At 40.8% G+C, this 22,197-nt stretch overlaps 1 protein-coding gene across 2 annotated transcripts in view; it reads right to left on the reverse strand.

Annotated features, from left to right (window-relative positions):
• ATF7IP (activating transcription factor 7 interacting protein) overlaps positions 1–22,197 on the reverse strand; it is a 142,394-nt gene that overhangs the window by 20,401 nt on the left and 99,796 nt on the right. For both annotated transcript variants that reach the window (XM_089687693.1, XM_089687694.1), the window contains exons 9-12: positions 18,731–18,874; positions 18,029–18,616; positions 14,175–14,245; positions 8,276–8,345 (exon numbers count right to left, since the gene is read on the reverse strand). In XM_089687693.1, coding sequence (XP_089543819.1) covers positions 8,276–8,345; positions 14,175–14,245; positions 18,029–18,616; positions 18,731–18,874 — 873 coding nt within the window. The remainder of the gene's footprint in view (positions 1–8,275; positions 8,346–14,174; positions 14,246–18,028; positions 18,617–18,730; positions 18,875–22,197) is intronic.

Below are 22,197 nucleotides of genomic sequence, written 5' to 3' on the forward strand. Positions count from 1 at the left end.
TTTTTTCTAGAGTCTAGGAAGATGGGCGTATTTTAAACGTTTCCTGTGTGTTGGTAAAAATTACACAGGTCTGTGACTAAAAAGCTGTTTGATTATTTTCATCTAATTTCCATGTATTTTGGTGTGCTGAAAACAAATATTGAAAAAACTCCTAGACGTCATGATTTGCCACAAAATGCAAAATTGTCTTCAAATTTATCAAATTTTTTTAATTTTTGGTATTTTTTTTATATTATGGGTTTTTAACCAAATTTAAAGTCCAAATTACTATTAATTCACATAAGTGCATTTAAGATATAAAATGGCAAAAAAACCTAAAAAGGGGTTGTTCGAGTTATGTAAAAAAAAAAATATAGCACTGTAAATCTGATGGTCAGCAATATATCGATAAGCTAATTAATTTTTAGGGGAAAAAAAAAAAAAAAAAACTATTTCCTCATTTCCCTTGTTCTCTTCTGGCCCTTTGTTGCTATTTTCAGGTAAACAATCTCTGCCCTCCCCCCCCCCCCCCCCTGCAAAGGGGGTGAATGCAAGTGCTGCTCTGAGTGACATGTCTGACTACTGGAATACTCAGCAGCATGCTGTATGTGTAAGCCTCAGCCCTGAGTCTGTGCTTCTAATGGTAGAAGGGGTTAATCTTTCCTGAAGAATACCAAATACCCTTGTTTTCTGTGTCGAGACCGACAAAATCACTGGACCAAGAAGAGTTGGCAGCTGAGGGTGCTAACAGTCGGTGAAAAAAGTGTCCTCCGAGAAACTTTGGTACCTTCCCATAAAGTTCTTCTACCACCTCTCCACATAAAATTGGGATTGATGAAGCAATTCGTAAAATCACTTCCAAGAGATGGAGAATGCTTCAAATACTTGGTCACCAAGTTTCCAGGCCTGTCGGAGGCAAAATTGAAGGAAGGTGTGTTCGTCGGACCAGACATTAGAAGGCTTAAAGTTGATCAAGAGTTTGTCAATACCATGACGGATCCTCAAAAAGAAGGGTGGATTGCATTTAAAGAAGTCGTACAGACATTTTTAGGCAATAACAAAGAATCTCACTACAAAAAGATTGTCGGACGAATGCTGAAAGCATTTCAAGCTTTAGGTTGCCTGATGAGTTTGAAAGTGCATTTCCTCCAGTCCCAGCTTAACTACTTTCCTGAAAATTTGGGAGCTGTGAGGAACAAGGGGAACGATTCCACCAAGACATTAAAGAGATGGAAAGGAGATACCAGGGAAAATGAAGTATTACAATGATGGCAGACTACTGTTGGATGCTTCAGAGAGACATTCCAGATACTACTCACAAGCGTAAATGCACCAAGAGGAGCCTCACAGGGAAGAAGAATCGAGTTTAGTGTGTGTAGGTGAGCTCATTTTAGTTCAAAAAAGGATTTATGAAAAAATTGTAATAAAACTTTAATTTTATAAGTCTATTTCCATTTATTTTGAGGTATTGCCTTATTTAACATAGTTACCTAAATTGACAGGAAACGTGATGTTCTATGACAAAATGGAGGTCATTTTCGGATTCAGCGCACCAAAAAACAAAGGATTACGTGGAATAATCAAAACAGGCTCTTGGAAAAAAAATTTGTTGCAGACCTGTGTTACCAATTTATTACTATATGCCTTTAAATAATTTCACTTCCTTTATTACATCAGTTTCTGTGTGTTAACATGAACAGTCATTAATTTGGTTACCATGTGGCTTTGATAAAGTGGCAAGTCTGAAACGTGTTGCTATGTTAACCTGTTAGATTGCTGTTCAAGCCTGTATTCTGGTGTCAGCCTCTTCCGGGCCCTCCGGTGAGGTCACTTCCAGTCTGTGGGTCCGTGGCTAGCTGCCGTTTCACACACAAGCTCTGAGTACTTCTAGGCTATACACCATTTGGGCTACATGCCATCTGTCTTCTCAGCAATTCAAATAGCTTATGGGCTGGTATGCAAAACCGTTTAACTTTTGCCACCATTATACAATTTATGATTAAGCTATCAATTATGGTATACTGTATGTCTGTTTTAAAGTTTTAATGAATTTTATCACTGTGGAATATTTTGGCACATACTGTTCTTTGGAAACCCAAGGAAACAGTGCAAATAAATATCAGCACAATCGCATAGTGACTTTCCTTACAGCAGTCCGGTGTAATTTACTTTGTGTGATTATTCCACAAACTTCAGGTGGATGATCCTGAGCAGCTGGGCTAGTGCCTGCTATTATTCTTGACATTGAGCAAGCACACCCACAACAAGCCTGTAGCACCTGGATGTTGGCATTTTTTTGTATTTTAAAGAAACCCACACTTGGTTTCCCCTCCAACTGGCAGTTATCTGACATGGTTGCCTTTAGTCTGGCTTTTGAAGTTGAGCATCAGGACCATGCAGGAGTGAATGTTGCAAATATAGCCTAGGAGTGATCTTCAGTCACTGGGTTTTAAGTGGGGTGCTTTCCAAACTCCCTTCTGATAAAAGTTTTAATGCCTGCCCTGTCTCTGCAGACTCGTTTACTGAGTAGGCCAATTGAGCCAAAGATTGGGAGCTACTTCATTGTTAAATCGGTCACTGGGCGTCATTTCCTGTTCCAGCTGGATTTTACCACAGAAAGAAAAATGCTGTGGAACTGAGCGCTGATGTTATCTGTTGGGTGGAGTGTCACACACATTCACTTCCTTCCATAAAGCATTAAGTATCGCCCAGCTGTTCCTCCAACTTGCAAAGAGCCACGTGGAACTTTGAGCCATTCTCACTGCCAACCATCAGTTACTGGCCATCTACAGCCATCTAAATTTCATCCATTAGCTGTCCAAATTGCGTACTGGATGCATTGTCTTTTACCCTAAGCCTTTACGTTGCCTTACAACATTGAGGCTGCAACATGTTGAATTGTAGATATGGAGGGTAAGAGGAATAGCCCCACTGTACCAACTTAGCAGCCACTGATCCCAGAGTCTGATGCTTTGTTTTATGTTTCACCCATAAGTTGCAAATTTCTCAGTGATGCTCTCCTGGGAAGAACGCCACATTGCAGCCTTTTCAGCCAAGTAAACTTCAGGAACATAATATTGGCAGGGCTTCACAGCAATTTGCAAATGTTTGCATTTAGGTACAGGATTCCCTGGCAGTGATAGTGAATGCTCTGGTGGCTCTTTTGCAGTAGTACACCCTGAACTAGGCTTTTCCTTCCATAAAATTTCCTCCTCTGCATTGAGTGTTGAGTTGGAGGACGTTCCAGGCATCATTGCCAGAAGCCTTACCTATGTTGGAGGCACCCCATTCTTCTAGGCTAGTTCTTGGTAGACAGAGCGCTGTGGGGCCTTGTTTACACGTGTGGCCGAGGGGTGGTAAAAGTATGATCAAGCTGTGTTTTTACCACTCCCCCAACCTTCCCCCCTAAGCTGCAAGGACAGAGGATGGGGGTGTACACATGCCGAGGTGCTTTGTGGGAAAAATTATCCCTCCATTGTGTTTGGCAAGCTCTACCAGCCACATTAAGTAAATGGGGCCACGCTGCTACCTCCCTTCAACCACTTGCAATGCATGCGCCTCCTAAAGGCCTGTCAAGCATCTCTGTAGAGGAGCAGTCGTCCATGCTGCATGTGTAAACAAGTCCTCAGGTTGTCAGATCTACAAAAAAGGACAGACGTCCCCCTACAATGGAAAGTAGGGGCTTAGGGGACTTGGAAGTCAAGGGTTTAGGCCTAGTTCTGGAGGTTGAGAACTGGAAATAACCAAAAGGAACTCTTCTTGGACAAAAAGAGGGGTGAGGCTTCCCAGACGGAGATTTAGGTTTCTTTTATCAGAGCAGATGTGTAGTGTTGTCCTCAGTGACATCCTTGATTGTGTCCAGGGCAGCTCTGAAAAGACGCGGTCCCTCAAATGACATACAAAAAAGGTGCTTTTTAGTATGCCATTTACAGTCCAGTACTTAAGCCAAAGCGTCGTCCTCATGTTCACAGACGTGGGGGCTCATATGAGAAAGGAAATGAGACCTTTGTAAGGAAACAGACTAGAATGGCACGAAAGGCACACTGCAGCTGAGAAAAGGTTGGGGGTATGTAGTGGATCCTTCGCTTGGCTTGTGGGAGGCAAGTGCTTCTACCGAAGTAACATTTTCTTACTCATCCACTGAATCTTTAAGACACTATTTCTAATGAGGATAAAAGGGACGCTGTTGACACTTTTTTCATGCATAGAATTGTCTTAGAAGCCAGTTCTGCTGTTCTCAGTTAAAGCATAAACTAAAGGAAAAAAACTTTATTTTTTAGTTTTGGATAGAGTGGAGAAGCATTAGAACCCCTACCAGTTTTTATTGCTGTCCATGCCATTAAGAGAGATTTCCTTCTTTATTTGTTGTGTTTCTTATTATTGAAAGTGAAAGAAAATCACAAATTTTGGGTTGTCCTCGGTAAAATAGTTGAGAAATCTTCCAATGGGTACAGTGGTTCTGGGGGTTCCCAAGAGATTCCCATAATTTGCCGGGATTTCCTCTCACTTCCTGTTTGGCTATGGGACAGGAAGGGAAATCCCTGAAATGGGACACAGATGGTGGAAATGGAAATAAAAAAAAAAAAAAAAAAAAAAAAAAGTTTCCTATAGTTCTACTTTAACCACTTCCCGACCGGCCGTTGTATATAAACGGCCGGACGGTGGCACTGCAGGGTCGGGTGGCCGTCTATAAACGGCCTCCCCGCACCCTGCTTGTGCGCGCTCCCTGGGAGCGCGCAGCACCGCGATCTGGTGCCCGCTCTGTCCTCCGGACACAGTAAAACACCGATCGTCGGACGGGACCTCTGTACGAGGTCCCGATCATGTGATCACTGATTGGCCAATCAGTGATCACATGCAAAGTAGTAAGCAAGATGTCACTTGTGACATCATTGCTTACTATGTGTGAAATCTGTGAATGATCAGAGGTCACATGGTACAAGGCTATTCACAAAAGCCTTGTACCATGTGACAAGCTGTGACCAATCACAGCTCACTCTGTATTTCTCAATGAGTGCAGGAATGCACACAGAGAGAAAGAGAAATGATTGCTTTTACATCCTATATGGGTGTAAAAGCAATCAGTGTAAAAAAAAAAAAAAAAAAAAAAAAAAAAAAAAAATCTTTATCACCCCTCACAAGTAGTACAGTGTCACCATGGTGACACTGTACTGCTAGGGTGACAGTATGTAAAAAAAAAAAAAAATAAAAAAAAAAAAATATAAAAAAATAAAAATGTAAAAAAAAATGTTAAAAATTATAATTTTTGCTTATAAACTAATTTGGATTTTTTTTTTTTTTTTTACTAAGAAGATAACGGAATAAATTTTGGCTAAGATTTATGATGAAATATTATTTATTTGCAAAATTTTATTAAAAAAAACACTTTTTTAAAAATTTTTTGGACATTTCATTTACATGGCAAAAAAAATACAAATCCCAGTGGTGAATAAATACCACCAAAATAAAGCTTTATCTATCTAAAAAAAATGGTAAAAAATTAATTTGGGTACAGTGTTGCATGACCGCGCAATTGTCATTCAAAGTGTGATAGCGCTAAAAGCTGAAAATTGCCCTGGTCAGGAAGGGGGTAAAAGTGTCCGGTCTGGAAGTGGTTAAGCATAGCATTTTTCTGCACGAGATTACAACTGAATGATGCCAGATTCAAATGCCTAGCAACCAACTCCATGTCACACAAAAGCACAATACGACAGTAGCCTGGTCCACACGGTCTACCATTTACTGATCCTGCTAGCACTGGTCAAGTTTGGCTTCAGGTACTTAATCTGCATGGGGTTTCAGAACCATCCAAAACCAGTTGCAGAGTAGTGCTAGCAAGTCACTTGGATGAGGAAACAGCAGGGTGTTTTGGATCTTTGTACAGAAAAGCAATCTGAGGGTGATGAGTAGACCTTGCACTTCCTATATGAGTCAAGACCTGAAACTGAGCTGCTAGAGGCAACAAGTTAATCTTTCAGAAGCAGAGTAGTATGCAGGTCAGAAAAAACACAAGTTACCATATTTGGGGTGATGGCTACAGGCTGCACATTATCTGATAAAGGCTCCTTGCCTGGGGATAGTTGTGAGTTCGGAAGGGTGGGGGGAGGAGTTTGCAAAAAGCCCCAACTAGCAGCAGAGAGGAGCAATAAGGTGTTTGCTCCCTATTAACCTTGGAAAAGTCTCTGCTGTGATCTTTCAGGATAAATTCAGTGTTTTTGCAAACAGAGATCAGGGAGGACCCTTTTACTACAGGTCAAGATTTTTTTTTTTCTCTTTACAAACACACCACACACTTTAGCCTGAGAACACTATTGCATTGAGGTAATGCATGCAGTATTGTACTAGGCAAGCATTAGGTACAGGCCATGAGCAGTTCTGGCCCAGCTTAAAGGATAAGTTCACCGTTGGAAACAGGTTACATGTTCCCAATGCTGCAGCCACTGCCCAATTACACAACCGTGGTAGTTCATGGAATACTCTCATCATATCTGCAGGAGGCCTTCCTGGCACCAGTGATCTGCTGATGGCTGGTGCAATGCTTTACAGGTTCCTGCAACCAATACTTTTTTTTTTTTAACCTGTAAATTTTTTTTGGTCAAAAAGGTGAGATTATCCTTTAACCACTTGCCATCCAGAGGATTAACCCCCCTTCCTGACTAGGCCATTTTTTGCAATACGGCGCTGTGTTACTTTAACTGCCAATTGCGCGGTCATGGAACGTTGTACATAAATGTCCTTTTCTTTCCCCCACAAATAGAGCTTTTCTTTCAGTGGTATTTGAACACCTGTGTGGGTTTTATTTTTTGCACTACAAAAAAAAAAAAAAAAAATGGGTTTTTCGTTTTCTGATGTTTTGCTATAAAAAATATCCATTAAAAAAAAAAAAAAATCAAACATTTAGTCATACATTTTAGACCAAAAATGTATTCTGCTACATGTCTTTGCTAAAAAAAAAAAAAATCCCAATGCATGTACATTAATTGGTTTACGTGAAAGTTACAGCGTCTACAAATGGCGGTGTATATATACACTGGAATTTTTTATTTTTTTTAATATATACCAAGGCAGCGATCAGCGACTTGTATAAATCAGGACTGCAGCAGGTATTCTGACACTGGGTGGGAACTGACTAACTGCCACTGACATCCCAATGACACCAATACCGTGATCTGTGCTAATAAAAAAAAGCAATGGCTATACAGGAAGGGGTTAACATCTGGTGCGATCAAAGGGGTTAACTGTGTGCTGTTACACAATGTGCTGTGTGTTTTACTAGGGAAACATGTCGCTGTGCAGAGAAATACAAAGCAGCATGTTCTTGCCGGCAGGAGAGAGACCTGTGTTTACACACAGGTCTCTCCCCTGTCCGTGTTACTTGGTGACTGCCGGGTGTCGGCAGGGAATCTCCGGCTGGGACCCAGTGATTGACATCTGTAGCGGAAATGCAAATCACGAATATATACACACATGATTTTGCGCAGCCCTGCTGCCCTGTAGCAGTAATTCTTACTATAGGGCGGCAGGAAAGCGATTAATGGGCTGACATATAATGAGCATTGACATGCTGCCATAATACTCCATGTAAGAGGCCACAGGTGCACTTTAAGGTAGGTGGGTGGTGTGTTTACTCCAACAGTTACTAATTAATTTCCAATTTTAGCCAATATATACACATACCCCAACAGATAAAAACAAACATTTAGCAATTTTAAATCCATATTCAATTAACAGAAATCTATTTCCTGGTAAGCATAACACATTTCAAGGTTGAAGACACTGGCAAGTTGAACAATTTATCATTTGCCCTGACCAGATTCCTGGAAGGCGTTACATATGGTAGGCAAAACCAGAAGCATAGATAACGTATGAAAACTTTTTTTTTTAAGGAGAAATGTTATTCTTTACGTACATATTTTTTATATCAGTCTGCTCTATTCCGTTACATAAGAATACTGTGCATCTAAATATTCAATGAAATCTCCCAATTTTTATTCAGCCCAGTTTCCATGCATTTCACAGCTGGAAATATAAGCCCCTGTTTAATGTTAAACATATACAGATTACTATTTTGACAAATCCGTATTACATTATATGCAATAAAAAAAAAAAACACACCACAACAACAAGCAAACAAAAAAAAACAAAAAAACCACACACTTGTTTAATGTCATTCGCTATAGATTATAGTGTCGTCACCCATTGAACTACAACTAAAAATTATTTGCATTATTCGCAGAACATAACTGGATGTTTACCTATGTGTAAATCAAGGACAACAATGGTCTTTTGTGCTCACCTTGAGAGGACAGTTCAGGATCTTCATCATCCAGTGTAAGATCAATAACACCAGCTGCAGATTTCGCACTCTAGAACAGAAATTACAATTGACTTTACACAAATTTGCACCGCTTTATAGAAGTATGAAAAAAAAAAAAAATATATATATATATATATATATATATATAATTTTTTTTTTTTTTTAAATAAAATATGCTTATGAAAATTTTGTCATTTTAAACCATCAGACACTTAAAATTGACAGCACAAAAAACACAACCTATGATAATCAGAATACATACTGCATATAGGATAAGGCAGGCAAAAAAAAAAACTTACCCAAAAGATTAAAACAGTTGCTCCCTAGACACCACAGAAAGGTTTGCGTAATACTGTAAAGCCGGCCACAGACCGATCAAAATTTTGCGTAATACTGTAAAGCCGGCCACAGACTGATCAAAATTTTGATCCATGTATGGGCAAGGCTAGCTGGTTGTACTTAAGTCAGTCAGTAGCTTGGGTGTTTTCATTCGATCGTTGCCAGCGGCTATAGCAGCAAGCAGTGATCATTGTATTTTGATGGCAGGGAAACCTCCTTCTGTTGGAATACAATAGCACAGCATAAGGGACTCCCCCACCAGCACTGAATGTATTGGAGGAATATAGCAATTTCCTTGCAACCTGTGGTTGCAGAAAAGAAAAATGGTTAATGTGTGCCTGCCTAAGAGTACACTTCTTTGAGGAAGGACTTGCAGGCAAAACAGTGAGTCAGACTGTAGACCTCAAATAAAGCTGAACAGCTTTAACATCATTCAAAGAGCAAAGCACCTTCTGAACCTTGCATATAAGGAGCAAAAAAGTTAATCTATTAGAGTTTTAAAAGGAAGAAGTCAGCAATATAGACAAGACCAGGTTGAAGCTCTGCAGAGCCAAAGGGTGCTGTACAGGCAGAGCAAGCCATGTGGCACCCTGCATGAAAAATTAACTAAAGAAAGACAGGGTAGGTCTCAAAAAGCATGGAGAGGGAAAATTCTTGCAGAGAAGTTTCGATAAGGTACACTTGAGCCATGGGATCCTTTTATAAGGACAGACATCACCCCTGAAAACTGCCTTATGGAGTTTTCCAAGGCATCCATTGAGAAACGCAAGGCTCTAAAAGTCTCCTAGGAGCTGCCAAATGGCAGGATCTTCTGGGCTTCATTCTCTGGAATGGAGCGTACATTTCACCCATACTGTAAGGACTTGGCAAACTCCCACAACAGGCTGAAGAGCCACTTCTTCAGAAGGGACACCTTAAAGAGGGCCTCTAACTGCTTATCCATGAAATCTTTAAAGACTAGGACCCCATACAGTGGGTCTGTCAGGGTTCCATTTAGGTAGGAAATAGCTGTGTATAAACCAGTAAGAACCCCATTTCTAGCAGAATTCCTCCTCCATGTGGCACTGATGAGCCTCAGTGGCAAAAACACCTTCTTCAGGTTGGCCCAATAAGCATACATCACCTTTTGTGACGGTGCACTGGAAAGTACTTGGGAATTTTTGGTGGCTGCAAGGCCCCAAAACCAGTGACTTTAGGGGAAGGGGGTTCAGGCAGTGGTAACTAAGTTACAGTGCACCACATCTACCAGAAGCCCACCACACTCTGAGCCCTGGACTGTAAGATCCCTTTTGGGAAGACTCAGTTGAAGGGGATTCCTGATCTTTAAAAGCTTCTACCTCTTCCTTATCCTGAGCTATGGTAGCTTTCTAGCAGTGACATTCCTGTGGGAAGCCTGCAATCGCTTGAAGAAAAAAAAAAAAAGTGGGCCCAAGCACACAGAACTGGTCCTATAAACAACACTATGCACTCAAGGCACTAAACTCTAAGGGGGAAATTACCAAGTGCCTACATCACTTACAATGGCAATCACCAAACCATGCTGCAGGGCCAGATAGCCCAATCTTCACCCATCATGGCTAGTTGTGGTAATAGTAATAAATACACAGCTAAATTTAAAAAATAAATCTATAAATTGACTTTTATTTTAAAGGAAAACTGGCCCAAAAGAAAGCCCAATTTGTCCTGAAAGAAAGATGAATAATCCACCCAGACACAAAGTTGCAATGATATGTACAGTTTTACTAGCACATGTCAAAATTGTGATTAGGCATTAACATTTGTTTTACCCTCAGTCATGAAGGTGTTAAAGCACCTATCTAAATGCTGTTTGCAAGTAACACCTACTGCGGGTTACCAGTCCTTAGATGGGGTGGCTGCATTAATTTCCTCTTTTTTTTTAGCCAATAGCATTTTCATCAAGTTCAGAAAGTTTGCTAACTTTTTAATTTTTTTGCAAGTGTCCCTTATTGGATTCCAAAAAATGGAGGTGAAGTAAAAAACAAAAAAACGATAACCCTGCAAACAATCACCATGCCTCAGCTTTGCAGCAAAGTAGTACCAAAAGCAAACCTATAAATACAGAGGGGTGGTACCCATGGTTCCTCAATGGGAGCGCAGAAATCCTAGCATGGCTGCCAATAACTTAGTGAAAAGTGCAGAAGACAGAGCAAAAGCCAGGGGTGGGGGTAAACTGATCGTGAAAAGAAAAAGAGAGGAAGGCGCCTCTAAGTGCAGTATTAACAATTAGTAGACTCAATAGGCTCCTTCAGGAGGTCTGAAGAAGGAGCCTATTGAGCATGCTCCAAAATGCATTACTGCCCCCTTTCACCTGCTACATCTGACTCTGCTCTCCAAACTTCATTTTTGATGCACAGGCACATCATGGACTCTACTTCCTGATCCTATAGGCATAGCTTGCTGCTGGACGGCTGGATGTCCCACCTGGATCCAATTACCACACGATGAGTCTTTTTAACCGTTTATCTTGTAAGTGCAAATTTTCCATTGTCTACTAATTGTTAATACTGCACTTAGAGGCGCCTTCCTCTCTTTTTCTTTTCACGATCAGTTTACCCAAACCCCTGGCTTTTGCTCTGTCTTCTGCACTTTTCACTAAGTTATTGGCAGCCATGCTAGGATTTCTGCGCTCCCATTGAGGAACCATGGGTACCACCCCTCTGTATTTATAGGTTTGCTTTTGGTACTACTTTTTAAAAAAAAAAAATACAGCATATTTGCAGAAAACTCCTCCCTGGATAAGGCAAAGGAGGAAGCCACACCTGATAGAGCCAAGGTAGAATCTGAGGAATTTACAAAGTCAAGCAGGGGACAATGTGTCAGATCCCTGAGGAGGCTGCCCTAATTTATTAATAGATCATGACATGGAAAGACCCGATGCAGTGGGGGCCTGTTCCTTTTGAGCTTGGGATTGAACATGTTATACAGCCTAACAGGGACAACTTGGTTGAGAACACCAGGTAAAAACTACACAAACTTAAGTACTGAAAACTGGTGGCTAAGAGTCCGAAATGGCTGGAGGTGACCATGTCACAGTAGGGGGCACCAAGGACTAAAAGAGGTGAAACCACATGTCTCTTGCAAATAGGGGCAATTGCACGAAGATGCTAACTCTCGCTGAAATGCGTTAAAAAGTGTTGAGTATGTGAGCATATGAAACTATCTAGTAAACGCAGCACTTAATTGTGTTCAGCCTTTTTGTGGAATCAACGAAAGAGGAGGTTAGTATATCGCTACATTACAAGTGTAGTAACTGATGATGCTCTGTCCAAGTACAAGGTGTATTCATTAAAAGGGTCTTCAGTGACTCGGTCATACCCAAGGCTGCGCCATGGATCTGGAAATGGAAAGTGTTCTGCCACCAATAGTGCACAATGGTCTGGAAAGTGCCATAAGCAGAGCTTAGTGCCCGACTGTTGCATTCCATGCAATCTTAGGTCCAGGGAAAAGAAAAAAAAAAACAAAAAAAACCTGAAGCATGTTTGTAGTAGGCAGAAGGGTTATACTTGGCTGGTCAATGTAAATATGTTTGCCAGTTTAATCAGTTATTGCATGTAAATAATGGAATCTCTAACAAATGAGAAAAAGTTACACACACATATATATACAGTCGGGTCCATAAATATTGGGACATCGACACAATTCTAACATTTTTGGCTCTAAACACCACCACAATGGATTTGAAATGAAATGAACAAGATGTGCTTTAACTGCAGACTGCCAGCTTTAATTTGAGGGTATTTACATCCAAATCAGGTGAACGGTGTAGGAATTACAACAGTTTGCATATGTGCCTCCCACTTGTTAAGGGACCAAAAGTAATGGGACAATTGGCTTCTCAGCTGTTCCGTGGCCAGGTGGGTGTTATTCCCTCATTATCCCAATTACAATGAGCAGATAAAAGGTCCAGAGTTCATTTCAAGCGTGCTATTTGCATTTGAAATCTGTTGCTGTCAGCTCTCAAGATGAGATCCAAAGAGCTGTCACTATCAGTGAAGCAAGCCATCATTAGGCTGAAAAAACAAAACGAACCCATCAGAGAGATAGCAAAAACATTAGGCGTGGCCAAAACAACTGTTTGGAACATTCTTAAAAAGAAGGAACGCACCGGTGAGCTCAGCAACACCAAAAGACCCGGAAGACCACGGAAAACCACGGAAAACAACTGTGGTGGATGACCGAAGAATTCTTTCCCTGGTGAAGAAAACACCCTTCACAACAGTTGGCCAGATCAAGAACACTCTCCAGGAGGTAGGTGTATGTGTGCCAAAGTCAACAATCAAGAGAAGACTTCACCAGAGTGAATACAGAGTTCACCACAAGATGTAAACCATTGGTGAGCCTCAAAAACAGGAAGGCCAGATTAGAGTTTGCCAAACGACATCTAAAAAAAGCCTTCACAGTTCTGGAACAACATCCTATGGACAGATGAGACCAAGATCAACTTCTACCAGAGTGATGGGAAGAGAAGAGTATGGAGAAGGAAAGGAACTGCTCATGATCCTAAGCATACCACCTCATCAGTGAAGCATGGTGGTGGTAGTGTCATGGCGTGGGCATGTATGGCTGCCAAAGGAAATGGTTCTCTTGTATTTATTGATGATGTGACTGCTGACAAAAGCAGCAGGATGAATTCTGAAGTGTTTCGGGCAATATTATCTGCTCATATTCAGCCTAATGCTTCAGAACTCATTGGACGCCACTTCACAGTGCAGATGGACAATGACCCAAAGCATACTGCAAAAGCAACCAAAGAGTTTTTTATGGGAAAGAAGTGGAATGTTATGCAATGGCCAAGTCAATCACCTGACCTGAATCCGATTGAGCATGCATTTCACTTGCTGAAGACAAAACTGAAGGGAAAATGCCCCAAGAACAAGCAGGAACTGAAGACAGTTGCAGTAGAGGCCCAGCAGAGCATCACCAGGGATGAAACCCAGCGTCTGGTGATGTCTATGCGTTCCAGACTTCAGGCTGTAATTGACTGCAAAGGATTTGCAACCAAGTATTAAAAAGTGAAAGTTTGATTTATGATTATTATTCTGTCCCATTACTTTTGGTCCCTTAACAAGTGGGAGGCACATATGCAAACTGTTGTAATTCCTATACTTTTCACCTGATTTGGATGTAAATACCCTCAAATTAAAGCTGACAGCCTGCAGTTAAAGCACATCTTGTTTGTTTCATTTCAAATCCATTGTGGTGGTGTATAGAGCCAAATATGTTAGAATTGTGTTGATGTCCCAATATTTATGGACCTGACTGTATGTGTATATATATATATATATATATATATATATATATATATATATATATATATATATATATATATTTTAAGCACAGAGATGTCAGATTTTCATTTAAGAGCAACCTTTTTTCTGTGGCAAGTATCCAAACCACAAACCCAACAGTATTCAAATAAAAAGGATACCGAGACATCAAGGGGAAAAAAAAAAAAAAAAAAAAAACACCCCACACACTTTATTCAATTTTATTGTTCTACAAACATTTAAAAATATACCTGTGCACTGCCCTCAGGTGTACGCTTGCTTGCTGCTGGCTCTGCTGCAGAAGCCCGACCAGCTTGTAAATCTGAAAATGAAGTACAACAACCGAGACACATTCTTTAGGAAAGCTTTTAGCGAAATTAGAATTAAAACATTGCACAAATATTTTGGTTTAAACACACATTTTATATTTGTGTATTGTGAGAATAAGGCTTCATGTACACTAGCAGCTCCTAAAAACTTGAGTTTAGGAGCTTTTGGCTTTTTTGCCAAAGTTCCTAAACTCAACTCCATAAAAGCCTATATGTCCACATAAGCTTTTAACAGAGTTTAGGAGCTGCTGCGTTTAGGGGAGGTTAAACCTCCCTCTCCTGAATGCAGAAGAATTGCATTTTTGACCTTTTTTTTTTATTTTTACTCCATTTTTACATAATTTGTATTCCTTACGTTTATATATTATCAGTTGTGATCTGTGTCTTTCTTGTGTTTGGTATATTAATGTTTTGTGGATTTCAGGTGTGATTTTTTAAATATATTTTTAATCACATAATTCACCATTTTTAATACATTTTTCTATTTTCATATGGTCTATTAATTTTATATAGTTTATATGATTTATCAACAGGGTGTAATACACATGAACTACAGATGCATCTCAATAAAGTAGAATGTCATCAAAAAGTTAATTTCAGTAATGCAATTCAAAAAGTGAAACTCAAAAATTGGATAGGATTCATGACACAGCGTGATGTATTTCAAGCATTTCTCTTTAATTTTGATGGATTATGGCTTACAGCTGGTGAAAACCCAAAATTCAGTATCTCAGAAAATTGTGAAAAAGTTCAATATTGTAGGCTCATTGTGTAACACTCTAATCAGCTAATGAACTAAAAACATCTGTAAAGGTTTCCTGAGCCTTTAAATGGTCTCAGTTTGGTTCAGTAGGTTACACAATCATGGGGGGGAAGACTGCTGATTTGAAAGTTGTCCAGAAGACAGTCATTGACACCCTCCACAAGGAGGAGTGCTGTATCCAAGCATATTAATAGAAAGTTGAGTGGAAGGAAAAAAAGTGGCAGAAAAAGATGCACAAGCAACAGTGTTAACTGCAGCCTTGAGAGAATTGTGAAGCAAAGACCACTCAAGAATTTGAGGGAGATTCACAAGGAGTGGACTACGGCTGATGTCAGTGTTTCAAGAGCCACCACACATACAGACGCATCCAGGACATGGGCTACAACTGTAGCATTCCTTGTGTCAAACCACTCCTGAACCAGACAACGTCAGAAGAGTCTTACTTCGGCTAAGGAGAAAGGACTGGATAGTGGTCCAAAGTCCTCTTTTCAGATGAAGTACATTTTGCATTTCATTTGGAAATAAAGGTCCCAGTGTCTGGAGGAAGAGTTGAGAGGCACAGAATCCAAGTTGCATGAGGTACAGTGTGAAGTTTCCATAGACAGTGATGATTTGTGGAGCCATGTCATCTGCTGGTGTTGGTCCACTGTGTTTTATCAAGTCCAGAGATGGAGCAGTCCTCTACCAGGAAATTCTAGAGCACTTCATACTTCCCTATGCTGACCAGCTTTATGGAGATGCCTGACCATAGAAAATTTGTGGGGTATTGTCAAGTGGAAGATGAGAGACACCAGACCCAACAATACAGACAAGCTGAAGGCCGATATCAAAGCAATCTGGGCTTCCATAACACCTCAGCAGTGCCACAGGCTGATCACCTCCATGCCACACTGATGCAGCAATTCATGCAAAAGGAGCCCTGACCAAGTATTGAGTGCATACTATACTGCACATGGACATACTTATCAGTAAGCCAACATTTCTGTATTAATATTTTTTTTTATTGGTCTTATGTAATCTAATTTTCTGAGATACTGAATTTTGGGTTTTCACTAGCTGTAAGCCATAATCAAAATTAAAAGAAATGCATGAAATATATCTGTGTGTAATGAATCTATATAATACATGCGTTTCACTTTTTGAATTGAATGAATTATTATTATACAGGATTTATATAGCGCCAACAGTTTGCTCAGCGCTTTACAATATAACGGGAGACAATACAGTAACAATACAAGAGGGATTTGAGGGCCCTGCTCCTTGGAGCTTACAATCTAGGAGTGATTACAATCTAGAATGAATGAAATAAATTAACTTTTTGATGATATTCTAAATTTTTTAAGATGCACCTGTATATATACACACTTCTATAATAATAGATACCCTTTTCATTTCAGCTATAATGGAGTCCTTTTATGCCTTTAACATAATGGGACATCATGGCAATGTTGCAGGGTGGCTCTCAGTCCTGCCCCAACCATTCAAGTTCCCCTGCTATTTCCACTCTTTAGTTTGAGAAAAGGGCTGGATCCCTCAAAACGTGTTGCTATAGAGACAGTTTGATGCTCCCTGTCACCAGAAGTGCCAAGATTACAACAGTCAACTGATATGGTTTCCAGTCCTTGCTCCATTTGCTTGTGCCACTTGTGTGCAGCACCTTCCAGCGTTCAGTGGCACAGAATTTCCCTTTGGCTTTGTCCATTTGCTTTCTCCCTGACTGGTAACAAGCCAAGAAACTGATATCAGTCTTCCACATCACAGCGGTGCAAGCAGTTTTTGGAGTGTCTACCTCTTGTAAGTGGATTTTATCACTCATTACACTGCTTGATTCACCACCCTTTGCAGTACCCTCTGTATCTTCTGTGGAGTGTATATTGGGAGTCAACCTTGCCCAATGTCTGTGAAAGGAGTAGGCCTCCCACTGGACTGATTGTCTTCTTATTCAGATCCTGCTATTGCACCCACCCAGCATAACCATATTTGTTTTGACCATTAGAATGGTGGCTATTCAAGTGACTATAGTGCTCCAGGACCATCGATAGCTGTATTACACGTCTTTTGGAGACTTTCAATATCACTGGACTGTGCTGGGTTTCTTTGTGTATATGCCTATTCCACACATCAATGTGCATCATGACACCAATACAGGCACCCCCCCCCCAAAAAAAAAAAAAAATACGATTGATAGGAGAGAAGAAAGAGAGAGAGAGAGAGAGAGAGAGAGAGAGAGAGAGAGAGAGAGAGAGAGAGAGAGAGAGAGAGAGAGAGAGAGAGAGAGAGAGAGAGAGAGAGAGAGAGAGAGAGAGAGAGAGAGAGAGAGAGAGAGAGAGAGAGAGAGAGAGAGAGAGAGAGAGAGAGAGAGAGAGAGAGAGAGAGAGAGAGAGAGAGAGAGAGAGAGAGAGAGAGAGAGAGAGAGAGAGAGAGAAAGAGAGAGAGAGAAAGAGAGAGAAAGAGAGAGAAAGAAAAAGAGAGAAAGAGAGAGAGAGAGAGAGAGAGAAAGAGAGAGAAAGAAAAAGAGAGAAAGAGAGAGAGAGAGAGAGAAAGAGAGAGAAAGAAAAAGAGAGAAAGAGAGAGAGAGAGAAAAAGAAAGAAAGAAAGAAAGAAAGAGAGAAAAAGAAAGAAAGAGAGAGAAAAAGAAAGAGAGAAAGAGAAAAAGAAAGAGAGAAAGAGAGAAAGAGAGAAAGAGAGAGAGAGAGAGAGAGAGAGAGAGAGAGAGAGAGAGAGAAAGAAAAAGAAAGAAAGGAGAAAAATAACGACATTGCACAGGATTGTGACTTGAAATCAAAAAACAACTGTTGCAAAAGTGACTGCAGAGCTCAACCACAGTCCCTGAAGAGGGCTAATACTGCACACACACACACACACATTTTCATAACTGAAAAGATAGAACATTTGCTGAAAGTGTGAATGCTAAAGGGTGTCCTGCAGATTTGAAATTTTAGAATACATTCACTTTAATACAGATTTACAGTTTGAGATTAAGTTGATAGATTTATTAAACACGTTTACTTACCTGTCCTAACAGATGATTCAGATGAATTGTTAAAGCCAGATACCGGCGATTTCAACTGTGCTGTACTTCGATTACTAGTTTGGCTATAGATGCCAGAAGATCCCACAGATGGCAGGGATTGCCTGGAAGATAATGTAACTGGATGATTTGAAGGGATAGCCTGTACAGCCAAAGTAGAAGGAACAGAACTGGAGGCTGGCGAATTCCTCTGAATGCTTGGACTAGGCATTGAAGTGCTGTTGACTGCTTTTGTTACAGGTAATGTCACAGGTGTCTTTGTAAGATTACCGGTTGTAGACTGATTTTGTACTGGGATGAATTCAACATTGCCAGACTGCTGATTAGTCACCAATGTCCCTGTGGTACCTTGGAGGATCTGCGACTGAGAAGGCATAGCAACTGGAACATGCAGAATAACTGGCAAAGACTGTAGGGAAACAGACACTGGCTGGGTGCTGCTGGTTGATACCTGACTGTTTCCAACAACTGTTGCAGTACTAGATGCAGCGAGAACAGAAGGAATAACTGGAGATGAAGTAACTGGTGGATTAGGTTTGGACTGAGCGCTTTGAGTGTTTTGAGCGTTAACTGTAATGTAAAAAAATATTTGCATTAACAAGCATCTAGACATTAAAAAGTATTTTTAAAGGTTTATATCATTGGCAAAGAAAAAAAAAAAAGTTGAAATAGTTAAAAACCTACTTTTTTGCTGAATAAGCTTCCAATCAGGTGGTGCTCTGGTTTGAAGAGTACTACTAGATGACTGGCTGACTGGTATTTGTGGAGCAGTTGATGTCCGTAATGGTAAATTAGAAGAGTTTGGGGTAGTAGATGTAGTAGGCAGCACTAAAATGTAAAGAAAACAACTTTGAATACATAAAACGTTTTTACTGTAGTTTGTAAATAGCTCTTTACAATCATAAAAAACACAAACATACAGAACGCCTCCAGATTGCCATATTGAATTTTACAGAACATTACAGGGCTGCAGATTGAAAAGGAAAGGTAATTTTTAAAGAACACAGCTTGTGTATATGCTATATATTTTTTATTGGCTTATTTATGCTTTAAGTGCAGGGATTTAGCTTGATGGCTTCAGGGGGGGACCTGAGCCCCAAATGCTGGGGAGGCACACTGCCCAAAAACACAGATGGCTAAACAAAATAGAACTCCACCTGAAGTGGGGATAAACCTTTATGCAGAAGGGTTACCAGAGAGGTTGGAAGACACCTCTGATTGAGAAGCAAGCTATGAGTGTCTACATGCAACAACTGCAGCTGTAAAAGAGGGAGCAAAATGGGGTACTTCGACCCCCTACAGACTCTCCACTGAAGCAGGAGCACGCCCCTGCCACTGCTGGCATCATTAATGACAGTGTCAATAACCAAAGGAAAACATTTGCATCCCAAGCACACAGCCCTACATATTTGAACCATCATTAGTTCTATGCTAGACACAAGCTTAGATGCTTGTAGCAAGGCAACAAAACTGAAGCACAAGTCTTCAGACATTTGTTCCAATCTCTCCATGACAACAGAACCTGCCCTAGTGATAGAGGAATCCTCAAAAATGAGTTCATCTATTCTGACAGTTTGGCAGATAAGGGCACTGCTAAATTCCCTCCTCATAACCCAGTTTCACTAGAGTGGCTCTCCATCCTATTTTTGCAACCTGCCTTAGAAGAGAACACCTCTAACCCATCTGGTAGCATGTCTGTTAAATGTGGATAACTGGTGCATCTACACTTGGGAGATATCACAATCTATAACTTCTGATACATTGTCAGGAGGGGCCAAGGATCTTTCAGGGGCATTTCCAGCTCTCAGAGGAGTGATTCAAACAACAGGTGTAATAGGAAGGTTTTAGGAGCAAAAGCTCCCAAACAGGAAACAGTCCATCAAATGCTCTAGCTAACTGGCAAAGCATGCAGCAGTACCCGTGCCCTTTCCCAGCTCCCAAAACAGACCCCATTCACTGAAGCATAAAAAAGGATGGAGGCTGTATCTGTTAGGCCTCCGATCCCCATCGCCTGTCCACACTCCAATCCCCAGCGTGTAATAGGATAATCTAATGCATGCCGAAACTATCTGTAACAGGGTTGTTGTGAAGGAATGCAAGCAGCAGAATTGAAACAAAGCACTTGGCTCTAGAGGATGGTTGCTTGTGGTTACTGCCTGAGCCTGGGTCAAGTCAGTAATTTAATGTCGATGTAAGCCAAGAGGCCCATAGCAACTCTGGGGGAGTTGCAGAGATCCACAGCTCAGGTGGGAGAATCTGTCCATAGGGCAACTATTAGTCGTACACTCCACAAATCTGGCCTTTATGGAAGAGTGGCAAGAAGAAAGCCATTGTTGAAAGAAAGCCACAAGAAGTCCCGTTTGTTTTGCTGTGTCCCCCACATGGCTTCTTGCAAACTGCAAAGTCAGAAGATGCTCTGGTCAGATGAGACCAAAATTCAACTTTTTGGCCTAAAAAACAGATATGTGTGGGGGAAAACCAACACTGCACATCACCCTGAGCACACCACCCCCACCATGAAACATGGTGGTGGCAGCATCATGTTGTGGGGATTCTTTTCTTCAGCAGGGACAAGGAAGCTGGTCAGAGTTGATGGGAAGATGGATGGAGCCAAATACATATTTTAGAAGAAAACCTGTTAAGTCTGCAAAAAAGACCTGAGACTGGGGCGGAGGTTCACCTTCCAGCAGGACAACAACTCTAAACATACAGCCAGAGCTACAATGGAATGTTTTAGATCAAAGCATATTTATGTTAAAATGGCCCAAAGTCCAGACCTAAATCCAATTGAGAATCTGTGGCAAAACTGCACAATTGCTGTTCACAGACGCTCTCCATCCAATCTGACAGAGCTTGAGCGATTTTGCAAAGAATGGTCCAAAATTTCACTCTAGAGACATCCCCAAAGAGACTTGCACCTGTAAATGCTGCAAAAGGTGGCTCTACAACTTATTGACTCAGGGGGGCTGAATACAAATGCACGCCACACTTTACAGATATTTGTAAAACATTTTGAAAACCATTTTCATTCCACTTTACAATTACATGCCACTTTATGTTGGTCCATCACATAAAATCCCAATAAAATACATTTATGTTTTTGGTTGTAACATGACAAAATGTGGAACATTTCAAGCGGTATGAATACTTTTTCAATGAACACTATGTGCAGTGTATACAGCAAACAGGCAAGGGTTCTGTTTAATCATCCCCATTTAACCCACTCCCACTATAGGCACAAACTTGCCATGTCTAGGGTTTGTCACAGATTGATGTAGAACTTGCTTACCCACTGTATCCCAGGGTGCCTCAAGTATATAATGCTTCTGTTCTTTACATTTTGTCCCGCTGTTTTGACTTTGGCCATTTTAAACATTTGTTTATACCAGTGTTTCTCAACCTTTTTCCAGTCAAGCCACCCTTTAAAATTATGCACAATCTTTAGGCACCCCATTCCAAAATGTAACTAAACTAATAGTTTTATATAATGCAGCAACATCCACACATGTAGGACACCCAACAGAGAAAATATATTCTTTCAAAGCAAATACACCAAAGCAAGGGAGGGGCAAGCAAGGATGCTGTGCATGTGCTCGACGTTCTCCTTACCAATGACATCATTGGTTGTTAGAACACCAGCTGCTAGAAGGTTGTAATGATGCCCAATGAAAACCTGTGGCTTTGCATATCTAAAAGGCAAGCTTGATCCACCCACTGGCTTGAATACAATTTTTGGGCAAATTTATTTTGCCAAGGAACTCCTGAAGAAACCAAAGCACCCTGAGTGAAAAAGGCTGGTTTATACTGTGTAAATATAAACTAGTTTCTAATAGGCATTTGTTGCATCAAATTGTCAGCAAAATATGCACCACCAAAATCGTCAGCAAAACACAAAACCACAGAGAGTTCTGTTTTTGGATGGATGGCATCGGAGCTGAAACCCATGCTGCAGTAAGCCAGTAGTGACAGGAAATTAAAAAAATGGTGCCCCGACAGTGCATCAATGAGGTAGCCCCTGATGTTTCAGCCCAAAAGACCTTACTCACAAGTAAGGCTTCAGAGAGGGGGGGGTCACACCAAGGGCTGTGTCATGGCACTGGAACCTGACAGTGCTCCGCAGCACCAAACAGGGAGAACAGTGCCCCCAGGCT

This window comes from Staurois parvus, unplaced genomic scaffold (assembly GCF_062004578.1).
Source record: "Staurois parvus isolate SC_StPar_1 unplaced genomic scaffold, SC_StPar_1.0 ptg000436l, whole genome shotgun sequence".
Lineage (NCBI taxonomy): Eukaryota > Metazoa > Chordata > Amphibia > Anura > Ranidae > Staurois > Staurois parvus.